Source organism: Mytilus trossulus, chromosome 1 (assembly GCF_036588685.1).
Source record: "Mytilus trossulus isolate FHL-02 chromosome 1, PNRI_Mtr1.1.1.hap1, whole genome shotgun sequence".
Lineage (NCBI taxonomy): Eukaryota > Metazoa > Mollusca > Bivalvia > Mytilida > Mytilidae > Mytilus > Mytilus trossulus.
The window spans coordinates 4,336,671-4,349,845 of NC_086373.1; the positions used below are offsets into that span (position 1 = coordinate 4,336,671).

Consider the following 13,175-nt stretch of genomic DNA (forward strand, 5'->3'; position numbering starts at 1 on the left):
AATTCAATATTCTATAGACATTAAATCATTTCAGATTTATAGTCAGTGTATATTGCATGTTGAGTTTGTATTCTGGAATTGATTTTCTCACTATAAGATGACTGTATTAGATGTTACTTCCACAGTTGGTACTCACTTTCCATAGGAGATATAATTGCCTTTCACAGGGATGTGAATGGTTTTATTAACTACACAGCTATCCTCAAGACAACTATTATTGGAAACAAAAATATCAATACTTAACAAACTAGTTAAAACTACCATATACAATTAGACACGACAACTCAATATCATCATTTTAATGACGTACATTGTATTTCAACTGTTAAAAGAAGATTTTGTCACGAATTTATAAATAATTTTCCAATGAAATAAATTTTCAACTTTCTACTATTTTTTACTACTGGCACTGTATCATGCAAGACTAAGAACCAAACATCACTAGTTTCAGAAAACATACATCTTTAAACAAGAGTTCACATGCTCAAATGTCTGGCTTTCTTTGCTCACCATTGATTTTTTGATGATAGTCAAAATATAAAGCTTTAAACTACAAGTATAACTTGAATTTAATATAATCAAAGAAAATGACCAAGATATACATGTACACCTTACAATCATTCAAACGCCAAATATAGTTGACCTATATATATATATATATATATATTGCTAACAGTTTCTAAGAAATATACATTGCACATTGTACTTAACCAAGAAAACTTAACAATGACCAATGAACAATAAAAAGGAAGTCAAGGTCACATGAACCATGATAGAAAAACATGTACACTGTACAATCAACCACGCATTAAATATAATTCCTATTGCTTATAATATCTAAGAAACAAACTGAACCATGAAAACTTAACATTGACCAATGCAATGAACCATTAAAATAATTAAGGTCAAGGTCAAATGAACCTACCAAACAGTCATATATACACCTAAAATGATGGTTAATCCTTCCATACAACAAATATAAATGACCTATTGCTTATAGTTTAAGAAAAACAGACCAAAACACAAACAACTTTACACTGAGCAATGAATCGTGAAAATGAGGTCAAGGTCAAACAAGAGGCTGTCACAACGACAGCAAAACGGATTTATTAATATTTATTTGTGTCCTGGCAATATCACAAGAACCATTACTGATGAATGGTAAAAGTGAAAATTGTCAATATCAAATTTGACCTCTATTTTGTCATCAGTATCAACATATTAAAATTTGAAAAGCTAAGATTGAATGGTTCATGAGAAAATGCAACAACGTGAATGGAAACACCATTTTACAATCTTTCAAGAACCATAACTCCTGAACGGTAAAAGTCAAAATCGTCATTATTGAACTTGACCTCAATTTGTCATCAGTAACAACAAATTAAAATTTGGGAAGCTTTGGTTGAATGGTTCATGAGAAAATGCACGGACACGACTGGAAACACCATTTTTCAATCTTTCAAGGACCATTACTCCTGAACGGTAAAAGTCAAAATCGTCCTTATTGAACTTGACCTCTATTTTGTCATCAGTAACAACATATTAAAATTTGGGAAGCTTTGGAAGAACACTTCATGTGTAAATGCACGGACACGACTGGAAACTCCATTTTTCAATCTTTCAAGAACCATAACTCCTGAACGGTAAAAGTCAAAAATCATCATTATTGAACTTGACCTCCATTTTGTCTTCAGTAACAACATATTAAAATTTGGGAAGCTTTGGTAGAACATTTCATGTGTAAATGCACGGACACGACTGAAAACTCCATTTTTCAATCTTTCAAGAACCATAACTCCTGAACGGTAAAAGTCAAAATCGCCATTATTGAACTTAACCTTCATTTAGTTGTCAGTAACAGCTTTGGTTGAACGGTTCATGAGTTAATGCACGGACAACATTTGATTGCCGCCCGCCCTCTAGCCCGCTGTACATCCCCAATCCAATAACCCACATTTTTGTCACAAAAATCCGGTTAATAAAACCTGTGAGACCTGTGAACATCAAAAATTATTTATTTCAGATGACAACTACCAGCTAGACATGTACATCTTACAATAATTCCTTACCCGAAATGAAGTAGACCTATTGCTTTATAGTATCTGATATATGGACTTAACCATGAAAACTTAACCTTGTTCACTGATTTTTGTTTTTTTATTAATACCTTTTATATTTAAAAAATCCACATATGTAACATTTGTAATCCCTAAAGATGTTTGCTGCTTTGTTTCAAAATGACCAAGAAAAAAAAAGAAAAAAATGCCATTTTTTAACGCAAACTTAACTAATTTCACAAAAAATGAATAAAGGGTCCATGTACTTGATTTCAAGCTATAAATGTTTAAAATCAGTACAAAAATACATCTCTTCCAGGATATGTCACAATATGATGTCAGGTTAAAAATTATTTTATGTTAGTAACATCAACACTTCCTCCGTAACTGAATCATTGCTTTAAAGGTAGCCATGTATAGGGGATCCAAATTTTTAGCTGCAAATTATCAGCCTAGATTCTATCTTGGGAGATATATGGTACATCATTGCAACATGAAACATAATCAAAAATATATATCTTTCATTTTTGTCGAGCCTTCGACTTTGGTCGAAAAAGCGAGACTAAGCGATCCTACTTTCCGTCGTCGTCGGCGGCGTCAACAAATATTCACTCTGTGGTTAAAGTTTTTGAAAATTTAATAACTTTCTTAAACTATACTGGATTTCTACCAAACTTGGACAGAAGCTTGTTTATGATCATAAGATAGTATCCAGAAGGAAATTTTGTAAAAATAAAATTCTATTTTTTCTGTTTTTTATTTATAAATGGACTTAGTTTTTCTGCGGGGAAACATTACATTCACTCTGTGGTTAAAGTTTTTAAAATTTGAATATCTTTCTTACACTGTACTGGATTTCTACCAAACTTGGACAGAAGCTTGTTTACGATAATAAGATAGTATCCAGAAGTAAAGTTTGCAAAAATAAAATTCCATTTTTTCTGTTTTTTACTTATAAATGGACTTAGTTTTTCTGTGGGCAAACATTACATTCACTCTGTGGTTAAAGTTTTTAAAATTTCAATAACTTTTTTTAACTATCCTGGGTTTGTACCAAACTTGGACAGAAGCTTGTTTATGATCATTAGATAGTATCCATAAATAAATTTTGTAAAAAAATAAATCCATTTTTCCATATTATACTTTTAAATGGATTTAGGTTTTCTGCCAGGAAACAACACATTCACTCTGTGGTTAAATCTTTTAAAAATTTAATAACTTTAATATACTATTTCAAATTTGTACCAAACGTGGACAGAAGCTTGTTTATGATCAAAATCTAGTTTCTAGAAAGGAAACTTTGTTAATATTTGGTACCTATGTATCTGTATTTTATTATAAATGGACTTAGTTTTTCTTCCAGTTAACATTACATACAGTCTGCAGTTAAAGTTTTTAAAACATTTATTGGATTCATAAACTATCCTGAAATTTTTACCAAACTTGGACAGAAGCTTTTTACAATCAAAAGATAGTATCAAGAGGAATATTTTTATTGATTGTTTTCCTCTTCTTTGTTGAGCCTGGGAGTTACAGCAAAAGTAGGCGAGACACTGGGTTCCGCGGAACCCGTACAAATTTTTCTTCAAGTCAACTTTACGAAACAAAAAAATTTCAATGTATTCCTTTCAAAATTGGAAATTTTTGTATAACCTACATGTAGGCATGTAGCTTGGAAAAAAGCTTTGTGATTTATTCTTTTTTGAAAGATTTGGTCATAAACTACATTTTGGCGAGGTTAAACAAATGTTTTTGTTTTTTTGTATTAAATAGACCCCGAACCCCTCCATCTACAGTTAGGGAGGGCTTAATTTAGACATCCTTATCCACAGAGTGTGTCTCTGAAAAGTTCAGATTACTATTTACTAAAAGGTTTCGAGAATTTAAATCTTTCAGTTTTTGTAAGAAATAGTATTTTACTTGATGTAATAAAAATAATGATAACATTTTAGAGAACAGCATTTACATGCTTATCAACTTGTATGCCATTTATGGTCTGCATGTAATTGAGGTGGACAAGTTTTGTATACAATGTATACAAAACTTGTCCACCTCATATTTACATCACATCTCCTATTTTTAGTAGTTTAAACATTGTGCCAATTTGTCATTAGTGTGACGTACAGTAATCCAATACTGAAGTCCCAGCAACCAACAAATCGTTCCCCAACAGTACCCAATATAGGTACAGTGTAAATAGATCAATGTGTAATGAACTGAGCTTTACTACTGAACAGGAGTATTGATCAGCACTGAGGGATGTATTTAATTATATGATCATCCTCTAGTGAAGTCAAAGGTACATGTCATTTGTATACAGATAGGATACTACACTAGTATTTTCAATAGAAGCACTAGTTCTGCACTGGTAATGCACATCTAAACATCCATTTCTAAAGTAGATGTTATTAAATTAACTGTTTGGTTATAGATCACATGTTGTTCAATTTTGTATATTCCTGCAGATGGCGCTATCAAATTGACATTTAAAAAAACTTAAGGACTGCTGGTTCATTTTGCTGTTCCAACACAATTATAAAATTTTAAAAATGGAAATGGGGAATGTGTCAAAGAGACAACAACAGGACCAAACAGCAACACAGTGAGAAAATCCCATAGACAGAGGTGTGCTTTAACTGGCCCTGAATTACCAAAAACTGTACTAGTCAGAATATAATATCATGCCATTGGTTTAGATATCCATTCTTTAGGACTTTGTTAAACATGTTTAAACAATCGAAATGTTTTGCATTTTGAATATATTGGAAGTAAATTTATGATTGCTGGTGTTTAACACCACTTACAATGTACAGCACTATTGGGTATATCATGTCATCTAGCATTAAATGGTGGAGGACCAGAAAAGTCTTTTAAATTTTGGAAATAAAGCAATAACAGGCATGATAGAGGAATGAAAGAAGGAGGAACAGGTGAAAGCAAAAAAAAAATACCCTTATTTATTACTTTGGGTTTAATACAAAATGTAACACAATAACTTCCTAAAAATATATTTACATCTATATATTTTCAAAGCTGTGGGTTGACTTTTATCTGTTTTAGCTCTTAGCGTAATGTATCTCAAATCTATATCTGAGTTCTGATCAGATATTTGTGTCTTTACTCTGTCAGTTTGGTGTTCATTTCACTTTGCAAAATCCATGTTTACATGTGTTATAAAAAAAATTAATACATGTAACCCCACTTTAAGGTAACCTTGGAATATGGATTTTCAACTGATAGATATTGATAGTTTTGACAATAATTTTCCAATTAATTTCTTTTTTATCAGATCCATCTCAGAATTCTGAAGAAAAAAAATGATTTAATCACCTAAATATTAATGGAAAAGTTCGAGTATTTAATAAGGACCTTAGAACAAGGGTATAAAATGAGGTTTATGCTTGGCAGTTCTTAGACTTAAAGCCAATTACAGAAACATTAAGATTAAAACACGGACTGTTTTTGATGTTGCCAAATATTATGTCATAAAGTCTAATTTTCAGTTCTTATCTACAAAGTGTCTAAACCTACTTGTCTCTTTGCTATACATCTCCTTTGCCATTTGATGTGGTCCAATGTTGTTAACATTTTCCCCTGTCCATTGTTATATAAATAGTCCACAACTTCAGTTTTGATTATTTTTTCAACTGCAAAAACACCACCATTTTTGTATGCATCTATTAGACGGCCACCACCACTAAAGTTAACAAATTTGTAAATGGGATTTCTCGCCATTTCTTTGTTTTGTTGCCGCCATGCTGAATCTGGATCCTCATTATTCTTACGAAAACAGAGATTTCCCATTTTCATTTGGAGAAACTTTTTTTCTTCTCAGTTTTTAAGGAATAAATGCATATGTAAGATACAGATGTGATAATATATGACAGAAAGTAAATCCTTCTATACTATTTAATGTTTTTAAAGTTATGATGATATCCATTGTTGCTCAGCATTGAAATCACATGTTCTTGTCCTCCTCACTCCATGTCTTATTTTATATCTAAAAAAATAAAATCAGAAAATTAATTATATAATCAATAACAATCTGGTTATACATTTGTATGTGAGTCCACTTCAGCTAATGTTTGAAAACATATTGAGCTACTACAGTCAAAACAAACGCTGAACATTAAATATGTGCAGTTAAACTCAGTTTACTTGGAGCATGGTACAAATGTAATTCATTGTCCAACATTTTGCCTTGTACCTAACATTTCAAATAGGTTTTATTTTAAATAAGGATAAGTTGCTTGCAGTGTAGATGATAGAACTTATATCTATACCATTTGATTTTTCTTGCTTTAAGTATGGATAATAATACATTACAATAATTAAATTATTATCCTTTTTCCTCTACATGTATGTATTACATGTACAATATTTTACGAAAGTACCTGATGAAGTCGAATAACAGAAATTTAATTCACGTTCAACAAATCTTAGTGTGCTTTTTTCAAAACAATACACATTTCTATTATCCTTAGCACCCACACTTGAGAATTAAATAAGTATACAACAAATGTCTATACCAAAGACAACAACTGTGGTATATCAAGCACAATGCTTGTAAATTCAATTATATTTCAAGTGTTATTTCCTTTTAATTCAAGGAGTTGCAAGCATACTTGATTGATGGTAAAGTATTAATGGCTTTATAAGTCGAAGGCCAAATAAAAACAATGTTATCAGAAGGTCTTCTAGTATAAAGCACTTTTTTATTTTGATACTTTAAAATTTGTTTACATTTAATTTATTACCTTTCTAATTCTTTAACAATGTTGATTTCACTATGTACAAACATTATATATATGTAATCTCTGGGTCTGTATGCGATATGTCATTAAATTCACCTTAACTGTTTAATCCTTGACGGTAAATCCACAATGAAATTGTTTGAAGTATACATGGATCATATAAGAAAACCTAAACACAAAAGCCCACATGCCTGAAACTCTATACCAAGTTAGAAAATAGGAAAGAAATGGAGATGATAACAATTTCAGAACAGAAATTGATTCAGATTTATTAATATATTCCAAACAGGAATCTTCACATTAAATTATTCAATAAGACCATCTTATACATTGTATATATATATATATATATATGAACACGACTTAGGCCATTTTTCTGAATAAAGAAAATGTTTGATCTTCACATCAAATTTTATAATCATGTACAAATGTACATTAGTTCACTGTCAAATACAAACCTCATACTGTATTTACATGGTATCACACACTTTTTGCCATCTGACAGCCTGTTATTGCTGTCTAAATTCTTTTATGATAATCATGTTTATTTGACTGTTTTGAAGGTATTTTATCAGTTTTATCAATAATTCAATTTGAAATATATGGTTTGATGGGCTTGTGGCATTTGACGACAAATCTATCAGAATGAACAAAATTAAGTGTGCCACTGCTACAAAATTTTTCATCTATATCATTGAGAAAAGATAACTTCAGTGCTGGACTGACAACCTATAGCTAACTTTCCTGATTTATCATGTTAATAGAAGATTTCGAAAACAAGTAGTTTTGACTTGACATTTGTACATTGTACATCCCTATCATATAAGTTCAACACATAGAAACAGACACACAAAGGTGTTAAAATACATTTAATCTCTTATAAACTTATTTAAAACCATATATTATTAGAGTAAATACACTTATGACATCTATTTCTATAAGAGATGCATTTAATAGGACTTCGCTGACTAAAATGCCCCCATGGAGATTTTGAGAAGTTGACATGTATGCATGTCTGACAAGTATCATGACATTATGAGATATGAGACTGTTGTATTATTGAACAGATTGATAAAAGTATTCGTTACAAATTAATGTCTATAAAAAAATTGACACCATTTCAAAAAGGTTCAAGTGTGCATTTTTAAATGCTCTTTATTCAATTAAATATCCATATATCACCAAGAAAATTGATGTCAGTTTTTGGTTTTACAAGGTATTTAGAAGTTAACAAAGTACTAATAGCAATGTTTTTAAAATTCAATACTATAAATTATATTGTTTGCTACCAGTTCCAAGCCAGATCTATAGTGGATCATATCAGTAGACAAAAGTATAGTGAATAAATCTTCAATACTTTACAAAAGTCTAATTTCAGATCTTGCCTCGAGCTGTTATAAAAATTGTGTCTTTGAGTTAATTATTTTTGTAAAATTAGAGTGTTTACAAGGTTAACCATATACAGATCTTAAGAGGATCAGATCAGTAGACAAAAGTATAATAAAATTGAGAATGGAAATGGGGAATTTGTCAAAGAGACAACAACCCGACCATAGAAAAAAACAACAGCAGAAGGTCACCAACTGGTCTTCAATGTAGCAAGAAATTCCCGCACCAGGAGGCGTCCTTTACATAATGAATTTATTGTAAACAGGACTTTAATTGATAAGTTTTGTATAAAAATAAACAAGAGTGCACACACTGAAATGTCTCACCTTCTTTACTAATCATTGATATTATGATGATCGTCCTAAATATAAAGCTTTAGTACTACTGTTACATAAACTCAACATTAACCAAGAAAAACATTGATCAATGAACCATGAAAATGATGTCAAGGTCAGATGAACCATGCCAGGCAGACATGTACAGCTAACAATTCTTCCATACAACAAATATAGTTGACATATTGCTTATAAATTAAGAAAAAGACCAAAACATAAAAAAACTTTACAATTAGCAATAAATAGTGAAAATGAGGTCAAGGTCAAATAAAACCCTGCATGACAGACATATAGATCATAAAATATTTCCATACACCAAATGTAGTTGACCTATTATTGCAATTAGTATTAGAAAAAAAGACCAAAACTCAAAAACTTAATTTTGACTACTGAACCATGAAAATGAGGTCAAAGTCAGATGACACCTGTCAGCTAGACATGTACACCTTACAATTATTCCATACACCAAATATAGTAGACCTATTGCATATACATTGTATATAGTTTAAGAAAAACAGAGCAAAACACAAAAACTTAACTATAACCGATGAACCATGAATATGAGGTCAAGGTCAGATGACACCTGCCAGTTGGACATGTACACCTTACAGTCCTTCCATACACCAAATATACTAGAACTATTGCTTATAGACTTATTCATGTAGTATCTGAGATATGGACTTGACCACCAAAACTTAACCTAGTTCCCTGATCCATGAAATGAGGTTAAGGTCAGGTGAAACTGTCTGACAGGCATAAAGAACTTTCAAGGTATGCACAAACCAAGTCATACCAAGTATAGTTATCGTAATACTTATAATAAGAGAGAATTTAACATTACAAAAAATCTTAGCTTTTTTTTCAAGTAGTCACTGAACTATGAAAATGAGGTCAAGGACATTGGACATGTGACTGACTGAAATTTCATAACATGAGGCAATTATATACAAAGTGTGAAGCATCCAGTTCTTCCACCTTCTAAAATGTTATAGCTAATACCGTCGCCAGATTATTGTCAAGTTTTCTGCAACAAAAGTTGCAGGCTCGACAAAAATGAATACAATATTTATAACATTAGGGGGTGGGACAGGGAGGTCTCAAATTCCTCACACTTCACTCCCCCTCAACCCAGCTGCCTCAACCCCTATAAAATATAATTTTTGGCATACAGTGTAAATGTCTTTAACTACGTGCTAAGCTGACAGAAAAAAAATGGTCCTGAACACATCAAATTTTCACAAAATTCATCACTCTAATTACATGTAGTAAATGTAGGTTTAAAATTTGTATTTTTCATAAAGTTTCATTAAGTAAAATTTCTTACATCTGCTGCAAATCATTAGATCAAGAAAACACCTAAATTATTTTACAAAACATACATTATGTGGTATGGGCTTTCCTCATTGTTGAAGGCTGTACGCCGAACAGTGACCTATAGTTGTTAATGTTTGTGTCATTTTGGTCTTTTGTGGATAGTTGTCTAATTGGCAATCATACCACATCTTCTTTTTTATATTTTTCAATCGATAGATTTTCACATTCAAAAACTTTTAAACTCTCTAAAAATAATCCAGCAGGTCACGAATGGAATCAACAGTATTTCTTATATAATAGCTTGGTTCATGTAAGAAAATAAATGTATACCTTTATTCAAAGATTAGGGCTAAGGCATACTAGACTTTTAATGGAGAATGAAAGGTTACATTACATGCAATATATACTCTGTGGAAAATACAGTATTTGAGGAGTTACAAATTGTTGAAAAACACTATATCATATAAATATATTTACAAAATAAGTAGAAAAGTTTGTACCAAGGAACTATTTGGTTCAGATCAAGTGAAAAAATGGACAATTCAATTTGAAGGACAAGACCCTGAAATGGGCTGTGCAAGTAAAAATCTATGTGTTGTTATGCTATTGCACCAATTAGCATATCATTTGTACAACAAACCATATTTCATTTGTGCTAAAATTATACATTTCATTTAATTTGCACCAATAAAACATAGGTATGATAGTACATGTAGTAAAATGAATATAATTTATGTATTAAATGGAAATAGCTGTGTTGTCTTCATTTTGACTAAGCAATTTCTCAGACAATCTTTTGGATGATTATCTAGTTAACTGATAGTCAAATTACTGTTTTTTAAATCTTCAATACTTTACAAAAGTTTAATTTCAGATCTTGCCTCGAGCTGTTATAAAAATTGTGTCTTTGTGTTTATTAGTTTTGTAAAATTAGAGTGTTTTCAAGGTTAACCATATACAATGACGTAATCAAAATACAAGATAATTGATCTGACAAATTAATTAGCAATACAATCTTCTTTATGCATGTAAATTTATTAATGATATTTTCAATTGAATATATATCTAGAGTACAGCACCGAGCATAAAGTACAACAGGTTTTAAATGAAGTTGTTACAATATGTACATGTAGTTATACATGAGGAATATTCAGTCAACATTATATATAGATGATTTTTTTTTTTTAATTCTGTACATTTTTTGTATGTTATACATGTAACTTTAGCCTTTTTGAGATATTTTTATTTAGCCCTAAAGGAATATAATTTTCAGTGTAATAAATGTTCAAGAGAATTTACATATATAGTAAAAAAAAATTAAAAGTGCATTATGGCATTTGTTAATGCCAATATTTTATAAGAAAATTCAGAAAGCTACATGTACTTTCCCTGATACTAACTTGATCCCTTGAATACCATTGAATACAATCCTATATTCACAGCATTTGTCATCTAAAAGTTGTTGCCCTTATTAGTTTTAAGGAATGTGCAATATTTTCTCCTGAATTGAAAACAAAATTTGTTTGCACAGTAAAATGATATTCATATTAATAATAAACAATTTGGGAGATATTGGACCTATTCAAACTCATGTCTGACAGATAAATTAAGGGCTAAACCAAAAAAAAAAATAAACTGTAATATTTAATGTAACCTGATTATTTGGGGCACAGAAATACTCAAGAGTCAGAATCTAAAGTAATTGGCTGTCAATTACAAATGAATTACATGACTACACATTAAAGAAAACATACAGTGTTTACATGAGGGGATGGGGACCTTTATCAGGGACTCCATAATCTGGTGTTTTTCAGCTCTGGATTTCAGGATTGATCCTTTTTGGCTACTTTGAGATCGTCGGAAGTTACATTCATTTAAATTGGGACCTCAGGGTTTCATATTTTTAAGCCTGGGATTTCGGGATCAGAACTCCCTTCGTACATGTACTTGTAAATTTGATATTCTTTGTTTTCGAAAAAAAATTGAGGGGTGGTTCAGTTTGCGAAATTAATCTGGATATCAGGTCCATTTGCGCCCAATACAATTTCGCACCCTACATGTTCCCACCTAGCACGATCACACTCTACACGTTCGCACACAATTTTAATTCAAATTCCAGTTGAATAATTGGAAAATCATGATTGTTGTTTTAAATTGCAATGGTGTAAATATGGAATGTATTTATAGCTTGGTATGAGTTAAACATTGAAGATTTTACATGATAAAATTTATTCAACACACAAAAAAAAATGTAGTCAGATTCTCATTTTATTTTGAAACAAGTCAGTGAAACAAAGTTATAGCAATACACTAACCAAAACATGATTAAGAGTTATTCAACACAAAAAAAAAACTTTGACAGAATCCCACTCACGACTTTATTTGGAAAGGATTATTATTTTTTTTAACAATAAACTCTCCAAAACATGATTAATATTTATTCAACACAAAAAAAAAATGCTGTCTCACTTTATTTAGAGACAATGACAATGATTAATATTTTTCAATTTTTCAATTACAGTAGAAAAATCAATAAAAAAATCAGGAAAATTTCCCGAATTTTCATTCTACTAATGAACTCAAAATCGTTAACTTTTTTTTCAGATCTACCTCCTGTTCCTGTTTTCCCCGCATTTGCGCAGATATCTGTCATGTATGCATGAGACTTTGAAAAACAATTATATTTATCAGTCTAGTGAACATGGTGAACTATTAAATTGGATCTCAATACAAATTCAATTTTAATATTTTTTTTATATGAAAAAACGTTACCTGATTAAAGCGTTTCTTTTGTTTACATCGAATATGACATCATAACTAAAAGAACGTCACAGCTCAATCCCTTACAACAGAACCAAAATCGGGAACGTTACATACGGTATTTCGGTTTCTTTTATTAACATGTTTGAATTAAACAAAATAATACATACAGACTTCGTCCCCATTCACAGGTTATGCCTGCCTCATATTATTTATAAAAATACACTTGCCAAAACTTGATTACAAGTTATTAAACAAAAAAAACAATTAAAATTGAGCGCGAACATGACTTTAAGTGCGAAAGTGAAAGGGGGTGAATATGAGTGGGTGCGATTGGGAAGGGTGCGAATGGACCTGGATTCATAAATCTGTGGCAGTTTTTGTTGTGCTGGTAAATTTCTCCATTTACTTCGGAGCACTCTGTCGTATACAGGTACAATGTATAAGGTTACCAATTGAAAAGTGATGGTGTTAGGAAAAAAAATAAAAAATATATCACTAAAAGTTCCTTTTTTACATAATCAGTTTATTCACTTTATTGTGTGTAAAAGTCTTATTAGGATTTT

The 13,175-nt window shown here is 30.7% G+C and overlaps 1 protein-coding gene across 2 annotated transcripts in view; it reads right to left on the reverse strand.

The window, feature by feature from the left end:
* Positions 1 to 13,175, reverse strand: part of LOC134712674 (transient receptor potential cation channel subfamily V member 5-like) — a 58,617-nt gene that overhangs the window by 44,938 nt on the left and 504 nt on the right. For both annotated transcript variants that reach the window (XM_063574435.1, XM_063574445.1), the window contains exon 2: positions 5,589 to 6,057. In XM_063574435.1, the coding sequence (XP_063430505.1) occupies positions 5,589 to 5,867 (279 nt within the window). In that variant the 5' untranslated portion in view covers positions 5,868 to 6,057. The remainder of the gene's footprint in view (positions 1 to 5,588; positions 6,058 to 13,175) is intronic.